Below are 20,553 nucleotides of genomic sequence, written 5' to 3'. Positions count from 1 at the left end.
ATACTTTCCATATATATATGCCATTTATCCCTATCCCCCAACTAATCCCCCCCTCGTTATACCCCCCAGTCATATCGAATCGGCTTTACTGCCACATTCCTCCAGGAGTCTGAACTTGTAAAGCCCCCGTAGGATCCGATTGTTCCTCAGCCGATTGATTCACAGGTAATCAAGACAAACATTTCCAACAGTGCATGCTATAACAGTAGGCATACCTATACAAACCCAGCAATTGCCGAATGATAACTATGACCTTCAAACTTTTAACCGTTGTATCCCCTTACCCTATCCCTATCCTCCCCTCTATTCCACCCCGTGCTTTCCCAGCAGTAAGAGATATGGCCAATAGGGGGAAATGAGCAGCTCACGGGTACCTGCTGATATGAAGCTCTGCTAACAGTTTGTTCTATATCTCCGCCTGCCCTCCCTCTCTCCCTTGGCATCGTGTAAGTAATCGTGAGACCACAATTTGTGTTCTCTATTATCTCTACATTATAATATTCCTTTTGGTAGCCCATCGCAATCTCTCCCCCCCCCCCCCCCCCCATCGTACCCCGTGAATACTACCTCCCCCCATCCCCTCCATTCATTCCACAGTCTTCCCAATTCATTCAACACCTGGCTTCTAGCTTTAGGAGCTATAACATTTAAATATGCCTTCCATGTTTTAATAAATTGTTGCCTCCGTTTTGGTGTATATCGAGCACCTTTTGCCTCCCAGAGCATAAGCGCATGCAGTTTATTCCTCCAATACCAGTATGAGGGCGGTATGTCCATCAGCCAGTGATTCAATATGCATTTTTTCCCCAAAATGCAGGATTTACTTAGGAATAACTTCTCTTCCCTCGTCCCTGCCGCCCACACCAATGATGAACTAAACATTATCCGTTCAAATGTGAGTTGTATCCTAAAACCCAAAGTCCCTGAAACAAACCGAGCGAGAGCCGTCCAGAACCTCCAAATGGGTCGACACTGCCACATCCCATGTGCCAATGAGGGCATGCCCACTCCGCACTTTTGGCATCTATCTGCCCCCTCCACCCCTGCATGCCATGCTTGCTTGCCCGAGAAATATGCCCTATGTATTGATTGAAAATGGCACTCCTGCAATTCCGCACTATGTACTACCCCTGTTAACCCTTTGAGCGCAGCCATCACCTTCCCTTCTGCTATTGTGCCCCCCACCTCTTGCTCCCATCTCCTCACTACTTCACCAAAGAACCCTTGATTCTTTTGGGCAGAAGATATATCTGGCCTCTATGCTCATCTTTCATATTCAAATTTACCAGCTCTATACAATCCTTTACTTGCGGAACTTGGTGTGCAGTATGTCTGATATGACGGATTTTCTCCCACAGAAGCAGACCATATCTCTTTGCCAGTTGGTCAAGCAGCAGAAATCATGTAGAAAGTTCTTGGCCGGGGTGCCTATGACTGGGAGTCCATGTGTTCCCCTATCGGGATAATTGGCTGGTAAAGAACACGTCGAAGGACTGTGCTCATGAGTCCATGCGGAAAACTATTCAGGTGTTGGAGCTACTAGGATTCATTTTAAACTACCCCAAGACCCATCTCCATCTCTTTCAACAATTGAGTTTATTAGAGCCCTGCTAGATATGCAGTAGGTGTGGGCTTTTCTCCCCTTGCCAAGGGAGGACATTCTTGTCGCACTTTCCAGTCTGGTATGAGCCAGCCAACAGGTCACAACTAGGTAAATGTTGAGATTAGGCAACATGGCCTCCGTTGTCCATGTCACAAACTTGGCATGTCTTCACATGAGAACTGCCATAGGCGCCCGATATAAGAGGCTTGGGGAGGCTAACAGGAACCTCCCTCACCAAAGTCAACTGCTCAGCTATAAAACTTTTTGTTCCTTCCTATTACAGTTGCCGGGCCGTGGTGCTAAATACAAAGCATAGCCATGTGGGACCGCGGCTCTCTGCATGCTGCTACTGTTTCCTCTGGGACAGCCCCACTTCCGACAAAAGAGGAAGTTATGTCAGAAGAGACAGGACTGGCCTGAAAGATGCAGCCGCAGGATGCAGAGAGCTGCATTCCTACACAGGTTTGCTTTGTATTTAGTACCGCGGCCCGGCAGAAGAAAGTAATGGATGGAGGGAAGTAAAGGTTTGACAGCTCAGACGGGCACTTTAGCTCATCTCATTTTCCTCCTTGGTGTCCAAGTCTACTCTATGCAGTGGTGTGCTGGAGCCAGCTCGCGCCAGTTTGCACAAGCCATCTTCCAAAATTTGGGCTCTTGTCCCTTCTCAGCATCGTTGTCTTCCTCCTCCCCTGTGGCTTGTTCCAGTGTTATAGCTAATGGGGGCCCTGGGGGCCCAAGCCCCCTTATTTCTGGCTCAGGCCCCCTCAGTAGTGGCCATTCAGGTGTTTTTTTTTTGGTTCCTTAGTCTCCCTGCTCCCTGTCCCCACAATCAGGCATCTGAGCTCCCCCTCCCTTCATACTGGTCCGGCAGACTATTTCTCCTGTTTCCAGCAGTAAGCCACAGTGTGGGCAGTTCTGAAGACAGCTGCTTCCGGCTGCCCTGGGCTTGTCGCTGCTGCATCCCACCATTTCCACTTGCTGTGAGTGGTACGGGGCAGCTGGAAGCAGCTTTCTTCAGCGCTGCCCACTCTGCAGCTCACTGCTGGAAACAGGAGAGATAGTTGTCCAGACCCGAACGAAGGGAGGGAGAGCTCTGGAATTTGTTGCCAGAGAATGTGATAAAGACGGTTAGCTTAGTGGGGTACGTAAAGGAAAAGTCCACAGACCATTATTAAAATGACTTGGGGAAAAAGCCACTGCTTATTTCTAGGATAAAATATATTGAACTGGTTTGTGATCTTGCCAGGTATTTGTGAGCTGGATTGGCCACTGTTGGAAACAGGATGCTGGGCTTGATGGACCTTTGGTCTGTCCCAGTGTGGCAATATTTATGTACTTAAGTGCTGCGGGGACAGGGAGTAAGGGGCCTCAAAACAAAGCAACCAAACCTGTGAGCTACTTCTTCCACGTTCTCATTCTTTATTGTTGTTACCATTTTTATTTAATTCTACTTATATTTTGAAACATGCCGGCTTGTGCAGCATATGGATGTACACACCGAGGAAGTATAATAGCGGCATAACTTTTCATAGTTAGAGTAGTAATTTGCTATAAATTGTAATCATCGTGTCATTTGGAGGGACTGGTTATAGGGATGTCCTAACATGTTGTTGTATTTGTGCAGAGAATTTTTCTTCTGGTAAAGGGCCACTAAAACAGACATCTTGTTTTGAGAATCAGGTGCTCAGCATTCTGAGTTTCTATATCTATGTATTTTACTTATGACATTTATATTCCACAATAAACATGAATTAAGTTGAAACCTGGCAACATTTAAAATCTTTTCCTGTGCCTAGATCAAAAGAGAAACAATGTTTGTTGGAACTTGCTCCTTTTGTTTCGTGTTATCTAGTGGTATATTATATAAATGCACTTAATATTGTTACTACTAGTTATAAGAGAGAGATTGAATAATGAGGGCAGAGCTACCTTCATGCAAAAGTCCAGTCTAAATGTGCCAATTCAGGCTGTTTTCTATGTGAATATTCTATCATTGGTTCATTATTGCTGCCAAGTATTACATATTGAGGGCATTTGCTTTAAAACAAAGTTTAAAACTCCCTTTTTGCTGCTAGATTCCTGTCATCTGAAGGTCCTGTCTTTGGTGGCTGTTACTTCATCTCGCAGAGTCAGTGAGCTTCAGGCCCTAGTGGCGGATCCACCTTACACAAAACTTCATCATAATACATTAGTTCTCTTCACACACCCTTAGTTCCTGCCTAAGGTGGTGTCAGCTCCATCTAAACCAGTCAATCATTCTTCCAATATACTTTCCCAAATCACATGCCTATCCTGGAAAAAGTGCACTGCACACCTTGGCCTGCAAGTGAGCATTGGCCTTTTACTTGGAGTGGGCTAGGCCCTACAGACAGTCCTCCCAGCTTTTTCTTTCTTTTATTTCCAACAGGATGGGGATAACCATTGGGAAAGCGCACTGCACACCTTGGTTTCAAGTGAGCATTGGACTTTGACTTGGTGCGAAGTAGGCCCTACAGACAGTCCACCCAGCTTTTTCTTTTTTGTTCCCAACAGGATGGGGATAACCATTGGGAAAACGCACAATGTCCAATTGGCTGGCAGATTGCATTTCCTTCACTTATGCCCAGGCTGGGCTGACCCTTGAGGGTCATGTCAAGGCTCATACTATCAGAGCCATGGTGGTGTTGGTTGCCCACTTGAGATCAGCCTGCATAGAAGAAATTTGCAATTGTACAACGTGGTCTTCAGTCCATAAATTTGCATCTCGCTACTGCCTTGAGCAGGATACCCGTCACGATAGTTTTGCAGAATTTAGTGTCTAGAATCCCAACTCCACCTTCCTAGTCCCATTCTGTTCCAATCTGCACTCTCAAACAGTTGTATTTAGTTTCAGGTTAATTACTATTTTTTCCTTTCCATTGTGAGGTTCAATTGACCTATTGTGGTGGTTGTTTTCAGTGAGCCTGGGATTCCCATATTTGATAATAGGTCCTGCTTGTCCTCTGAGAAAGCAAAGATACTTACCTGTAGCTGGTTTTCTCCAAGGACAACAGGCCATTCATTTTCACTTACCCTCCCATCTCCCCTTGGAGTTGTCTCCTTTTTTGGTATGCTATAGTATTGTACTGCTGGTCCTGCGCTCTTGCAGTGGGCAGGACGGCACTCACACATATGTGGTAGAGACACTGTGCTCATCTTAAAGCATTATTAACTTGTTTAAGCTCCACACCAGGTGATGTGGATGACATCATCAACGTGTGAGAATGAATGGCCTGCTGTCTTAAGACAATACCTGCTTACAGGTAAGTATCTTTGCTTTTTTGTAAATAGCAGGATTGATCAGGCAGACAATTCTTTCCAATTCCATGAGAGTTGCATTCATACTTGATCTATGCAGCTCAGGAGCGTAGCCACGGGCAGGACTGGACGGGCCCAGACCCAGCCACTTTTGCTCCAGGCCCGTCCACCCTAACTAGTCCCAACCCAACAACATCCCTCGCTGCCTTTTTTCCTGCGGGAGCGTTGCCTGCCTGAAATTCTTCTCCTCCCCGCCGCTGTTACCACATCACATCAGCTGAGAGCTCTCGCACCTTCACCCTTCCCTGTCCAGCAAGGAAAAATTCTATGACAGCTTAATACTAACTCTGGCAGACAATGCTGCCTGGGAATTATTTTGAATCACAGGTTGGAGCTCATCACAGTAGGACTTAAGAGAGCTTGGAGCCAGGTATCATTGACTTAGATCATGAAGAGTCTTAGAACAGATGCTTCAGTGATCATTAATCGCACTCGCTATGCAGAATTCTTTTTTTCGCCCTTCGCCGGCAGTGCTGCGATTCACACAGGCAGCTCCGCTCCCCCCTGCCGCATCCATCTGGCCCTACGTAAACAGGAAGTGCATCAGAGAGGGCCAGATGGAAGCGTCAAGGGGAGCAGAGCAGCCTGTGTGAATCGCAGCACTGCCGGCGAAGGGCGAAAAAAAGAATGTTGCAGGGACCGAGCAGTGAAAGATGCTGAAGCAGAAGTTCTTCAGGGAGGGAAACATGCTGCATGGAGAGGGGATAGGTGGTGAGAAAGGGAGAAATGTTGAATATAGGGGAGGAGAGGAGGGAGAAATGGTGCATGAGGAGGGAGGGAGAGAAATGTTGGACATAGGGGTGGAGGAAAGGGACAAATGTTAGACAAAGGGTGGAGGGGATGGAGACATGTTGGACATGATGGTAGAGGGGACGAAAGAGATGCTGCATGGGAGGGGGAGAGAGATGTTGTACCCAGAACACAAGGGAGGGGGAGAGAGAGATGGTGGACAGTGGGAATGAGAGGGGGAGATGTTGGACATTGGGGTGGATGAGAGGGAGGGAGAGATTGTAACACTAGGGGGTGCTGTGCTTATGACAACACAAAAGCCACCAGACACAATATGCGGTATATTGCTTTTATTGGTGATACATATGTGAACACACACACCAAGATACTTACAGCACCCGCAATTCAGTCAGCATCTGGGAAGACCACCAGGGAAGCACTAGCTCTTCCTCAGAGATTGCAGGGAAATACCCTTCACTGAACAAGGCGTCCCTATGTCCAGGCAAGCTTCTAAAGAAGGTCCGTGCTCCCCCCTCTTTTATAGTGTGAAACAAAGGTGCCTTTCCCAGACTTGCACAAGCTGGCATCCCTTAAACAACCAGCCTGTTTCCCATAACAGAGAATATCAACACATAATTACAAAACATTCCACTCATTCCATCCCCAGCTGACCTTCAATCCCATGTATTACAGAGGTACATAGGAGGTGGAGAGGAGAGAAAAAGAGAAAAATGCTGGACTATGGGGGAGAGGGCAGGAGGGAAGATAGAAGGGACAGAGAAATGTCAGGCTATGAGGGTTGGGGAAGGGAGGAAGAGGGATCAGATGCTGGGCTAGAAGGGTGGATGGAGGAAGATGATGGGAATGGTAGAACACTGTGGAAGAGGCCAGGAAGGGGTGGCAAGGAAACGAATGAGAGGATAGTGATTACAGAGGGTAGAAATATGGTAATGGGTAGTAGATTAAAGATGAAAGGGAATGTAGGGCTGGGGAAGGAGTGAGATGGGGAATGGAAGAGCTAGTGGGTGAAAGAAGAAGATGGAAATTTGATAGGTTGTTGAAAAGAAAAAGGAGGAGAAGAAGAGTGAGAGAGAGAGGGGCAGAAAAGAACTAAAAAGGAATGATCAATATGTCAGAGGGCAGGTGTAGTGAGGGAAAAGACAGGAGAGAGGAGAAAAAACATGGCTGCAGCCGCTTGAAGGCGAATTAGCAGAGAAATTGGAACCAGCAAGATGGAAAAATAAAATGTCCAGACAACAAATGTAGAAACAAAGCATTTTATTTTGAATGTTTTAAATGGAATGTGTTATCTTCTGGAAATATGCCTAGCAAATGTCTTTGTATTGTGTTCAGTAGAAAAGGAAATGCATTTCTGTTTTATGTCTCCAGTGTTGCATTAATGCCATGTTTAACTTCTTGGGGTTCCCATTCAAGTCTTGTCTAAAAAATTTTTATTTCTAAGTTGTGATCCCTTGTTCTGTATTTGGTGAGGGTCTGTTGGTGTGATAGTAATGGCAGGTGGGAAATCGGAGCAGAGGCAGAGAGGAGAGGGATTCGAGGAAGGGGGGGACCCTCCTTTATTTTCTGATCTGGGCTCAAGCAGGTCTACCACCAGTCCTGACCCTTGCTGTATAGCTGGTGAGGATCCCCAAGCATCTCCAGCTAAGGACCTCGTCCAAAGACAGCCAGAACTCTCTTCTACCAATCTCTGCAGTTGGCAACAGCATCCTTGAACCATCCACAACTAAGCATGTGTGGGTACAGGCATCAGTGGCTTAGGGTCATTGCTGCTGCCTGCCATGCTTGGTAAAAGAGAGTTCTGGCCACCTTCAGAGAAAGTCTTGAGCTGACAGAGCTTGGGGATCCTTATTAGCTAAAGTATATATATTTTGAGGTGGGAGTAGGGCGGGGCAGAGAAAATTTTGTGCCCACCCACTTTGGGCTCAGGCCCTCCCAAAACTGGCTGTCTGGCTACGTCGCTGATGCAGCTTAGGAGAGTGCTACATGCAGGAAGGGCCACGCAAGTTGTAGGAAAGGGGGAGTTCCATATCGCTGTCTGTGTAAACCACACGTTAAAGGTGAGCAGCAATGTTTTTCTATTCTACTGTAGTATGTTATGCACCATTATAGCCTCTTACTGTGCTAGCAGTGAGCATTATAAAACATTGTAATTGTAATGATAACATTAAATTCTCAGTATCTGTATTATTTCACTTGAATTGAGGATATTGGGAAACCTGCTAGTTACTGTGAATTGTACATTAATGAATGAAAAGTAAGCAAAACAAGTGGCTTCTTAAAGCAAACAAATGTTAAGCTACAGCTTTACTGTTACCTTACCTTGAACAGCATTAAGCAAGGGTGTTATATGCTTGATCTTTATATTATTTGCTATTGAAAAGTCATAATTATTTACAGTATGTTTATAAATTATATTTTCTAGGCCTGGCGTAGAGTTTGTATATATTCAGTCACACTAATGTATCTTAATGTGTTGAAACAATAATAGTTTAATTGTGCAAGCTTACTTTTTATATTAATATTTAGTCGAAAACAGCTTTGACCCCTTGGATTGGATTAACGAAGATCAATGTGTCTTATTGGTGTTGGGAAGACATGTCTCCTTTTACAAATACTCTTCTCCAGTGGCAACCAGGAGAGCCTAGTGATGCCGGGTTTTGTGGATATCTGGCAGTGCCTATTATTAAGGGGCTAAAAGCAGCAGCATACACACATCAGATAAATGGGAGCATCTGTGAGAAACAAGGTAATCAATCATCTAAATCTAGTAGTGATTGTGTTAACAGTCAAAAACAGTATTACATTTCCTCACGGAAAATAACCCTAGATATTTCAGTGGTGGTGGTATCTTGCTGTTATAAAATGACAAAGCCAAAGTGGAGATGCCTATTTTGTTAATACATAACTCAAAATGCATAAGTTGTTCTTAAAACAGATTATACACTTGTAAACATATTTGGCGATTATTGTTTAAATCATTTTTATTAAACAGCAAAAGTAGACTCAAGTATTTATACTTATTTGTTGCATTTGTATCCCACATTATCCCACCTCTTTGCATGCTCAATGTGGCTTACAATACATCATGAATAATGGAATTACATGAGAAGGTTTACATTTAGTAATAACAGGAGAATTTTGGGTAACAAGGTAGTAGTGGTAGTTATGCAGGTAGAACAACCAAGTCATATTTATTTATTTGTGTTGCATTTGTACCCCACATTTTCCCACCTCTTATAACATTTAGAGTCTAGTCAAAAACCAGGTATAACATGAGGAACTTTCTCTTAACACCCTTTCCCCCAACCCCCCCCCCCCCCCCCCCCCCCCCCCCCCCGTTTCCCATCCTGACACAATTAAAAGTTCAAAATATAACTTGTCCCTCTGGAAGGCGAGGTGAGCCATAACGTCTCCCACATGTCTTGAAATCGAGATCTCGGTACACTGTCTAGTTTCACCACTCCATACCTATCCAGCCTCATCTGATGTATTAACTGTGATCTCCACATCGTCAAGGAGGGTCCCATGTCAGACATCCATGAACCCAGGATGACTTTGATCCCAAAAAATGTAGCCATCCGTATAAAGCCCTTGAAGCCCTGAGGGGTGGGACAGATGTGTAAGTATAGCTACAAAAAAGAAGCGATGGATCATACACTAGCGTGCAGCTCCATAATGCATCCACCGCCTTTAGCAGTTCTTTCCAAAAGCCCTGAACTATAAGACAAGACCAAAACATGTGCCCCAAAGTAGCCAACCCCCTTCCCCTTCGCACTTATTACAGGATTCTCTCCTTGATAGCCTTGCTCTAAATGCCTGATGAGGGAAGACATACATTCTTAATAGAAATTTATATAACTTTTCTCTCTGTAGAATCGACAAATGTTGTGTATACAGGTGTTTTATATAATTTTTGCACAAGTCAGGTGTCACCTCACTGCTAAGATCTTGTGACCAGCAGGAGGCCAAATGTGTATAATCTAGTTCTGAAGTTGTGTCTTTCAACTGCTGGTGATGAAATTTTAATGACACCGATTGTTGAGCACCTAAAGAATATGCTTCTGAAATCACATCCAGCACATCTTCAGTCAGATCTGTCCATTTCAGGGATGAGATGTAGTGTTGCAGTTGCAAATATGGAAATGGTGTCCCGATAGAATACCATATTTGAGCTGTAGGTAGTCATAAGGTCTGATATATGTCCCTCCTCATCAACAACCTGAGCTAAATAAATAATCCCTTTCTTTTCCCATTGTCTAAATATACTACTCCATTGCCCCGGGGGAAATGCTGGATGATTACATATAGAAAGCAAAGGTATGATCTCGGCAGAGAGGTGATGTCTCCTACACAGCCAGCGCCAGGTAGCTCTGAGAGAGTACAGTAATGGGTGCCGGTGAAAAGCATGCGCCGGCAGTCTACCTCCAGTGCAAGAGTTGGCTGAAATGAATGTCTGGAAATAAGGTGATCTCTAGCGTTGTTAGTGAAAATTCCGTGGTGCCCCGGAACCAGTCATTTATATGTCTCATTACGCATGCAATTGTTAGATATTTGATACTCGAAACCCATCACCCCATATTCCCTAGGGGTTGATATCATCGCCAATGGCATCCTGGGCCTCTTCCCTTGCCACAAATACCCCTGCAGGAGTCTTCCCAACACCCTCTCCTCCCTCTTTTTTAGGAATAGGGGAAGCTGCTGGAATAAATATAGCCACTTGGAGGCTAATATCATATTGAATAATGCAATCCGTCCCCATAGTGAAAGAGTCAGGGCCTGCCAAAGAGCCAGTTTACGCTTGGTTACCTCGAGAAGTGGATTAATATTAATTGCATACAAAGAGGTAAGGTCTCTCGGGATCATTATCCCTAGGTATTTCAGGGCTCTGTCCTCCCATCTGAGCGGAAACTTCCCTTTTCAGGAGTATTGCAACCCTTCATCCAGTGCCAACACACAGGATTTATGCTGGACTGATTAATTTTGGGAGGTAATTCGCTAACCTGTAGGCCAGAACCTTTGCCAGTAATTTAATATCCACGTTTATGAAGGAAATAGGACGATACGATTCAGGAGCTTCGGGAGAGTTACCTGGTTTAAGGAGGAGAGAGATTAAAGCTGTATTCTCATGTTTGGGGAATGCCCCCCGTTGAATAACAGACTGGTGATAATCGAGTAAAGGTCCCACTAGGGAGAGTTGTAAGATTTTATAAAACTCCCCAGAGAACTCATCTGCCCCAGGCTTTGAAAAGGGTTTCAACCCCTTGATTGCTCGCTGAAGCTCTTTGGCTTGTAAGGGGGCCTCCAGCGTCTCCACCGCATCTGCCGTCAGCGACATCCCTGCCATAGCCAAAAAGTCACACATTGCTCCTCTCCGGTGATGCCTCTCTCTTATATAGCTGCTGCAAGTGTTCCTGCAAAAGCTGCACTACTAAGTTGGGGCGATTAACCATTGAACCCGTTATCTCTCAAGGCTGAGAGTGCGATTTCCCTCCCATGATTTAACCACCCGCGCGAGCAGGCTCCCAGATCTATTTCTGAACCTATGGAGGCGATATTTATGATAGACGTTGTGTCTGCTCATGTAATAAGGAGTTGTAACCTGTAGGGACATAGTTGTCTCTATTAATTTGTGATGGGGTACACGCGCTTAGCCTTTTGCAACTGTCAGTCTAGGTTAAGAATGCTATTGGCAACCTTCCTACGTCTCGCTGCTACATAAGATATAATCTCTGTACGCAATACTGCCTTCGCCGCACACCAGAATAATTGAGGATTTGTTCTGTGTTTGTTGTGGGAGAGATAATCCTCTTACCGTGACTGCAAGTAGCCCTGAAAGTCCCTGTCCTTAGCCAAATAGCTCGGAAATCTCCAGACCGGGGCAGATTGGAAATGCGCTGAAGCCTCCAGGTCAAACCAAACAGGAGCGTGATCAAAAATCACCTCCTGTTCCATCTGAGCCTCAGTAACCCACGGAAATAGGGGGTTAGATACTAATATATAGTTCAATCTTGCCCACGTCCCTTGAGCTCGTGATCTATGAGAAAAATCCTTTCTCCGAGGACAAGCAGGCTGCTTGTTCTCACATGTGGGTCGACATCCGCGTTGGCCTGGGAAACCGGCAATTTTGCCAGCAAAATATAAAAAGACTTTTCTAGAGTCTTCTGGTGCGCGTGCGCGGCCATCTTCCCGCCCGTGACGTGAGCATTCCCGCTTAGTTATTTTTTCTTCGCGGTGAGTTGCGGTCGAGTTTTCACTGCTCCTCTCAGGCCCGGGAAAGAGTTTTCTGGTTGTCTTTTTGTCTTTTTTTCTTTCTTGTTAGAATTTACAGTAAAAAAAAAAAAAAGTCTGTAGTTTTTCTTTACTTTTTTGCCCCTTTCTAAGTTTCCTTTATTTTTCGATGTGGCCGGTTTGCTTCCTTCTTTTCTTGCCCTTTTTTCTTTTAACAGGAATGATCGCATCTTTTGATTTCGCCAAAGCCGTTTTTTCTTCCATGTCATCGAACACACTCAGCGGCTTCAAACGTTGTACTCAGTGCAACCGGACTATCTCGGGTACCGATACTCACGCTTGGTGTATCCAGTACCTTGGGCCCGACCACAGCCCAGCCGCTTGTAGTCTGTGTCTTCGCATGAAGAAATGGACCCAAGCGTTTCGAGAGGCCCAATGAAAGAAGCTTTTTGGGGCTCAGTCCGGTCCTTCGACATCGGTACTGAGGTCGGCGGCATCAACATCGAGGGACGCATCGACGTCGGGAGCTAAGGTAATGGCTGCGGAATGACCAACTCGTTTTGGGAGCAGTGAGGCATCGAGTGGGTCTCCACCTGTCTCGAGGCCTCCTGTTAATACAGGCCCCCGGGACCGACCTTCGTCGGACCTGGCCCCGAGGAGACGTGAGGATTCCATTTCTTGCTCATCCCTGACCTCTGTGCCGCCTGCGGCATCGGTGTCAGCTGCCACCCAGGTCGACTCTCCTTCGACGTCGGTGGAGGAAGCTTCACCGGAGTCCAAGCGGACGTCAACTTCTCGGCACCGCCATGGAGGACGTCGTTCCTTGGCGTCGAGACAGGCTCAGTTTTGGACTGCTCTAAGAGATGTCTTCTCTGATACTGAAGATGAGCGCTCGTGGGAGGAAGAGGAGGATCCCAGGTACTTTTCTTCTGACAAGTCTTTTGGGGATTCCTTCTGAACCTTCCCCTCCACCAGAAAGGAGACTGTTTTCACCGGAGAGTCTATCCTTTACCTCATTTGTCCGGGAAATGGCTGTGGCTATTCCCTTCCCTGTGGAGGTTGAGGATGAGCCTAGAGCTGAGATGCTTGAGGTCCTGGATTATTGTTCTCCACCTAGAGAGGCTGCAACGGCTCCTTTGCATAATGTACTGAAGGAAGTTCTTATGCGAATCTGGTCATTCCTGCTGTCTAACCCTGTGATCCTGAAGAGAACCGAATCCCAATATCGGATCCACGGGGAACCTGGATTGATGAAGTCTCAGCTACCTCACAATTCCATGGTGGTGGACTCTGCTCTGAAAAGGGCCAAGAGTACTAGGGACTATGCCTCGGTGCCCCCAAGCAGAGAATCTAGAACCTTGGACTCCTTTGGGAGGAAGGCGTATCAGTCCGCTATGCTTGCTGCCAAAATCCAGACATACCAGCTCTTCACAAGCATCCACTTGTGGAACTCTGTGAGGCAACTGTCTAGCTTGGTTGATGTGCTCCCTCCAGAGCAGGCCAAACCTTTTCACCAGGTGGTCAGGCATCAGAAGGCGTGTCGAAAATTCCTGGCCAGGGGGTACGTTTGACACTTTTGACGTAGCATTCAGAATCGCTGCCCAAGGTATAGTGATGCGCAGACTCTCATGGCTGCGTGTCTCTGACCTGGATCATTCGGTCCAGCAGCGGATGGCGGATGTTGCTTACTGGGGGGATAACCTTTTTGGTGAGAAAGTAGAGGATCTGGTTGACCAGCTCAAAAAGCATAATGATGCTATGGATTCTCTCTCTCCCGCCGGGCATCTTCTGCTACTACCTCCTCATCTAGGAGGTTTTTTGGAGGGAAGAGGAGTGCTCCCTATTCCTATCTTAGGTGTAGGTACACTCCTGCGTCTTGGCAGCCTGTCCTGGCTCAGTCCCAGCGCACTCATTCTCGTCAACAGCGTGCGCCTAAGGCCTCTGCGGCTCCCCAGCAAAAGCAAGGGACTGGTTTTTGACTGGCTCCAGTTCAGCATAGCCTCAGAAAAAGTGTCCATGCTGGAAGACTTACCGGTCAGGGGGAGGTTGATATTTTTTCACCAAACGTGGCCTCTTGGGTTCTTCAAATAGTCCGGTCAGGATACACCCTCAATCTGGAATCGAAACCTCCAAATTGTCCATCGGGAGCTCATTCTTACAGTTCCCAGCACAAACAGTTACTTGCAGAGGAACTCTCCGCACTTCTACAGGCCCAAGCGGTCGAACCCGTTCCACCAGGGCAAGAAGGGCTGGCATTGTTGCAAAAGAAAACAGGGGACATGCGTCCCATCCTAGACCTAAGGGCCCTGAACAAATTTCTAGTCCGAGAAAAGTTCAGGATGGTTTCCCTATGCACCCTTCTTCCCATGATTCAGGAAAACGATTGGCTATGCTCTCTGTACTTAAAGGATGCTTACACCCACATCTTGATACTACCAGCTCACAGGAAGTATCTTTGATTTCGGCTAGGAACACAACTCTTTCAGTACCATGTACTGCCTTTTGGCCTGGCGTCTGCGCCCAGAGTGTTTACCAAGTGCCTAGCTGTAGTTGCAGCATCACTACTCAGACTGGGAGTGCTTGTGTTTCGCATGTGTTTCATTATCTCGACGATTGTCTGGTGAAGAGCACCTCGGAGGAGGGTGCTCTGGAGTCCATGCAAATGACTATTCAGGTGCTAGAGCTACTGGAGTTCGTCATAAATTATCCCAAGTCCCATCTCACCCCAGCCCAAAAATTGGAATTCATTGGAGCCCTGTTGAACACTCAGACAGCTCGAGGTTACCTTCCCGAGGCAAGGGCGGAGAACCTTCTGTCCCTGGTGTCAATGGTTAAAGCGTCCCACTAGGTCACGGCTCGGCAGTTGTTGAGACTTCTGTGGCACATGGCCTATACAGTTCATGTAACTCCCATGGCACGGCTACATATGAGATCAGCTCAATGGACCCTATGTTCCCAGTGATTTCAAGGTGTGGGGGATCTAGAAGATGTAGTCCAACTGTCCACCAGTTTTTGGAATTCTCTTCAGTGGTGGACAATTCCATCCAATTTGACCATGGGGCGACCATTCCAAGTTTCTCAGCCACAGAAAGTGCGGACAACGGATGCATCTCTCGGGGTGGGGAGCTCATGTAGTTGGGCTCCACACTCAGGGAGATTGGTCCTTTCAGGAAAAAAGGTCTTCAGATCAACCTCCTGGAATTAAGAGTGATCCGGAACGCTCTAAAGGCTTTCAGAGATTGGCTGTCCAACCAAGTCATCTTAATTCAGACAGACAATCTTGTTGCCATGTACTACACCAACAAGCAGGGGGCACCGGATCTTGCCCTCTGTGTTAGGAAGCCATTCAGATATGGCTTTGGGCACACCGTCACGGCATGTTTTTCCAAGCCACTTACCTGGCAGGTGTAAACAGTCTGGTCCACAGACTGAGCAGGATAATGCAATCTCACGAGTGGTCTTTAAACATGAGCGTAGTCCGCAAGATCTTCCGAACGTGGGGCACCCCCTCTATGGATCTTCTTGCCACTCATATCAATCACAAGGTCCCTCAGTTCTGCTCCAGGCTTCAGGCCCCTGACAGACTAGCGTCAGATGCCTTTCTCCTGCATTTGGGGACAGGCTTTCTGTATGCGTATCGTCCCATGCCTCTAGTAGGGAAGACTTTGCTGAAACTCAAGCAAGACTGCGGAGCCATGATCCTGATTGCACCCTTCTGGCCACGTCAGATTTGGTTCCCTCTTCTTCTGGAGTTCTCCTCTGAAGAACCGTGGAGATTGGAGTGTTTTCCAACTTTCATCACTCAGAACGAGGGGTCACTTCTACATCCTAACCTCCAGTCTCTGGCTCTCACGGCCTGGATGTTGAGAGCTTTGAATTCGCCTCCTTGGGTCTTTCAGAGGTTGTCTCCCGAGTCTTGCTTGTTTCCAGGAAAGATTCTACAAAGAGGTGTTACTTTTTTAAATGGAGGAAGTTTGCCGTCTGGTGTGACAGCAAGGCCCTAGAACCTCTTATTTGTCCTACACGGACCCTGCTTGAATACCTTCTACACTTCTCAGAGTCTGGTCTCAAGACCAACTCCGTAAGGGTTCACCTTAGTGCAATTAGTGCTTATCACCGTGTAGAGGGTAAGCCTATCTCTGGACAGCCTTTAGTTGTTTGCTTCATGAGAGGTTTGCTTTTGTCAAAGCCCCCTGTCAAACCTCTGCCAGTGTAATGGGATCTCTACATCGTTCTCTCTACGTAAATTTCCTCTCAGCAATTGCAGTTAACTGAGAGGAAGGGGACAACCGGCGGTCAGCCGCTGATGGCCAGCGTTTTGTCCCCTGAGCAGCAAGTGCGGGACCGCTGCACGACGAGCTGCCCACAGATGAAAGGGTTGGCAAGTCCTTTGATTAGCGCCGGCAAAGGAGCATCGACACTCTTGGACCTGGAAAAAACAACTCCATCGCTCCCAAATTATTCAACCAGCATGTCCAAAGGAGTGGAGGAGTGAGTTAGAGGCATATGCTGAAACGGAGGACGTTTACAGCAGAACCCGAATCGGCGGAACCACTCATAAACACCTAAGAGAAATCAGCTTGGAGTTTTTGGCTCTCCCGTGGAGGTTACATTGAATACCATCTGGAAGGCGCTTCAGGACCTAACGGTGGCAGTAAATAATTTTGTTTCAGATATAATTTTATTAGAGAGTTACATGGACAATTTAACTGAACCCTTTAAGAGTGAAAAATTGATATAACAAATAATTCTACACGAGGAAGAAGTGGTTATGATTTTGAAAATGATAATAGACCAGAAACTTTGAATAATAAAATGAATATTATTATAGATGATTAATATCGAGATTATTGTTTTTCCCAGAGTTCCAGGTGTGACTCCTAAAGTTTTCCTCAGAAATATTTCCTCAATTATTACTTTAAAAGGAGTGAAGCCTGTGAAAACTGGGATTACTTTAATCAGTGGGATTTGAATTAGAGACTTAAGTATATGTATTGTTAAATAACTTCTGGTTTTTAAAAGAGAATGTTATCAGATGTATTATTTCAAACTAATATTGGACAAGAAGTATGTTTTCAATGAAATGACTTGACTATACACCGTATTGGCCTTGAAGAAGCCAACCAGATGATCAATGTGGAATAATGAATTAGATGACTAATGTCTGTGGATAATCAGGTTAATACTACGTTTTTTTTTTCTGTTTACTGTTTAATTGATCTCCTTGTCTTGTTTCACTCTCCCTATTTAGTGGTCTAAGGAAGAGAATAGAATTACATGACTGAAGTAATTCCTATATATTACTTTCTCTGTATTTCCGTCAAGTTGTTTTATCGCTTGTAAAAATTTAAATGGTTATAAATAAAAAATTTAAAAACAAAACATCGTTCTCACCCAGCTGATGAAAGCTCCTTTTGAGCCACTGAATTCCTGCCATCTGAAGTACTTGTCTTGGAAGGTCGTTTTCTTGGTGGTTGTTACTTCAGCTCGTAGGTTCAGTGAGCTCCAAGCCTTGGTAGTGCATGCACCTTATACTAAGTTTCATCACAATAGAGTAGTCCTCTGCACACACCCTATATTCCTGCCGAAGGTGTTGGAGTTCTATCTTGCCAGCATTTTTCCCCATCCTCACACCAACTCTGGTGAGATTAGCTTGCACACGTTGGACTGCAAGAGAGCATTGGCCCTTTTATATGGAGTGCACAAAGCCCTTCAGACAATCCGCCCAGTTTATTTCTTTTGATCCCAACAGGAGTGGAGTCGCCATCGGTAAACACACCATTTCCAATTGGCTTGCAGATTGCATTTGCTTCGCTTATGCCCAAGCTGGGCTGACTTTATAGGGTCATGTCACCGCTCATAATGTTCGAGCCATGGCTGCGCCGGTAGCCCACTTGAAGTCAGCCTCCATTGAAGAGATTTGCAAGGCTGCGACGTGGTCTTCAGTCTGCACATTCACATCACACTACTGCCTTGAGCAGGATACCCGATGCAACAGTCGGTTTGGGCAGTCAGTGTTTCAGAATCTGTTTGGGGTCTAGACTGCACCTTCATCTAGATGTATATAGTTTCAGGTTAATCCTGTGTTTCGTCCTCGCCGTTGTGAGACCCAATTGACCATTGTTTTATTGTTTTGGGTGATCCTGGATGCTAGGGATTCCCCACTTGTGAGAATGGTAAGCCTGCTTGTCCTCGGAAAAAGCCAATATACTTACCTGTAGCAGGTATTCTCCAAGGAAAGCAGGCTTCACATTCTCACAATCCTGCCCACGTCCCCTTGGAGTTCTTTTTTCGTATTTTCTTTTTTTTTTACTATTAAACCAAAGAGCAGCGGATGTGCTGCAGACTCCGCGCATGAACAGTGGGATGCGGCTCACACCCCGAAAGCTCTCCAAACCTTTTTTTCTTTCTGGTTAATGTGCCGAATCCCGGATGACGTGGACCGTTTACCCACTTGTGAGAATGTGAAGTCTGCTGTCCTCTGAGAATACCTGCTACAGGTATGTACCTTCACTTTTCGAGAAGATGGGTTATTTCAGTAAAGACTTTTTCTGTTTATTTTCAGAACTGTTTTGGAGGAAGTTAACAGAACAGAGTGCCGATTCATAAAGCTTACTGTGCTTGCAACATGTGTTTTAGATTGGTTGTAGCAAGTGTAAAGCAAACATAATTTAGCGTTTAATTCACAAAGGAGTTCTTCTATGTTTGTACAGCACTGCGTACGCTTTGTAGCGCTATAGAAATGCTAAATAGTAGTAGAAAATACACTAGGTTCTGAGCACTAGGACAGCTATTCCTTCCCACTTGTGTGCCTGACTGAGCCTTACTTGTTGAGGAAAAAATGTTTTCACCTATGAAGTGGTTGTAAATACTGTCCTCTCTAAATACTGAAACTGAAAGGCCTATACTGTTGCTGCTGTTTGCCTTATAGATCGACTTAATTTATAAGGAATGGATGTGTCAATTAAAATGTATTCTATTGTGTTTCATAGAAAAAACAGGTTTTTCTAGAATGCAAAATGTCATTGTTAGTGTGGAGTTGGCTTTGATAAGTGCCAATCTTCTTGTATCATATTAGTAGTAGGATATTCTAATGATTGAGATCTTTGAAGAAAGCTGTAATAGAAAACAAAATTATAAATCTTTATTGGTGCTGATTGAAAATTTGTGAAACGGTTTACTACACATGATCTTAAAGGGATCCCTATTTTTAAGAAATAGCTCATTGTGCTGGAAAATTGATTTATATTGTAATGTTTGTATTTCATTTAAGGAAAGGTATCCAAATATGTAAGAAATGTTGATAGGAAATGAAAATGTGGTATATGGCACATTCTCTGAGGACAAGCAGGCTGCTTGTTCTCACAGATGGGTAACGTCCACGGCAGCCCCTCCAATCGGAACACTTTACTAGCAAAGGCCTTTGCTAGTCCTCGCGCGCCGATGCGCACCGCGCATGAGCGGCCATCTTCCCGCCCTAACCGGCTCGTGTTCGTCAGTCTTCTTTTGTCTGCGCTCGGGACGGTCGTGTTTGCGCCGTTTCGCGCCTCTCAAGTTGACCCTCGTGCGTCTTTGAGCTTTTGCTTAAAAAAAAAAAAAAAAACTTGGAGGAAGACCTTTTCGGTCTTTCCCCTTTTTCCCGTGTTTCCAGTTTTTGCCCTGCTAAGTCTCCTTTCGTTTTCGGGGTAGGCCCTTTTGAGGCCTCTGTTCGAGTTTTTCTCTCCCTATTTTTGGTGCCTTTACCGCCATTACGAGTTTTGATTTCGCCGGCGTGATTTTTCCGCCCATGTCATCAAAGTCTTCCAGCGGCTTCAAGAAGTGCACCCAGTGCGCCCGGGTAATCTCGCTCACTGATAGGCACGCGTCGTGTCTTCAGTGTCTGGGGGCTGGGCACCACCCGCAGGCCTGTAGTCTTTGCGCCCTTTTACAGAAAAGGACTCAGGTAGCGAGATTAGCCCAGTGGAACGTGTTGTTCTCGGCAACAGCACCGGGGGTATCGAGTGCATCGACGTCGACAGCTTCAAGACCTTCGACCTCGGCATCGACTGCATCGAGGCATCGACCCTCTGCATCGTCGGTACCGAGACATCGAAAGGCTGCGTCGGCGTCGGTGGTACCGGGACATCCACTAGTGCTGATGTCGGACGGTGGTGCTTCGACTGGAGTGCAGGTGAGGGCTGTCCATTCCCCTGCTGGTGGCGGTGAGCCTTCTGGTGGGTCTCCCCCTACCCTGAGGGCTCCTGCGGTACAGCCCCCCCCCCGAGACCGACCTGCCTCGGCCCCGAGGAAGCGACGGTTGGATTCTACGTCCCCGAGACCGACCTGCCTCGGCCCCGAGGAAGCGACGGTTGGATTCTACGTCCTCCTCGTCGGTACCGGGAGGTTCCGGTGACATGCTTCGTTTGAAAAAGTCAAAGAAGCATCGACACCGGTCTCCCCGCATCGGTACTGAGAGCTCTGGGTCGCCGAGGGAGTCGGCACCGGGAGGACCGCTCACCCTCTGTTCAGGAGGTGTCAATGCGCTCCACCTTGGACAGCCCGGAGCAGCCTCCATGCCCGGAACAGACTCTGACTTCGACGCCTGCATCGGCTTCCATGTCTTTCTCCACAGCCGCTCTGCACAAGAGTCTCCGGGC

General features: G+C 46.3%; 1 protein-coding gene across 1 annotated transcript in view; it reads left to right on the top strand.

Annotated features, from left to right (window-relative positions):
- Window positions 1-20,553, top strand: part of ATRN (attractin) — a 626,429-nt gene that overhangs the window by 341,125 nt on the left and 264,751 nt on the right. The window contains 1 exon segment of the mRNA XM_030190990.1: window positions 8,216-8,435. Coding sequence (XP_030046850.1) covers window positions 8,216-8,435 — 220 coding nt within the window.

This window comes from Microcaecilia unicolor, chromosome 2, assembly GCF_901765095.1.
Source record: "Microcaecilia unicolor chromosome 2, aMicUni1.1, whole genome shotgun sequence".
NCBI classification, from domain to species: domain Eukaryota; kingdom Metazoa; phylum Chordata; class Amphibia; order Gymnophiona; family Siphonopidae; genus Microcaecilia; species Microcaecilia unicolor.
The sequence above is the reverse complement of the archived record's forward strand: the minus strand, read 5'-3'. Positions and strand labels throughout refer to the sequence as shown.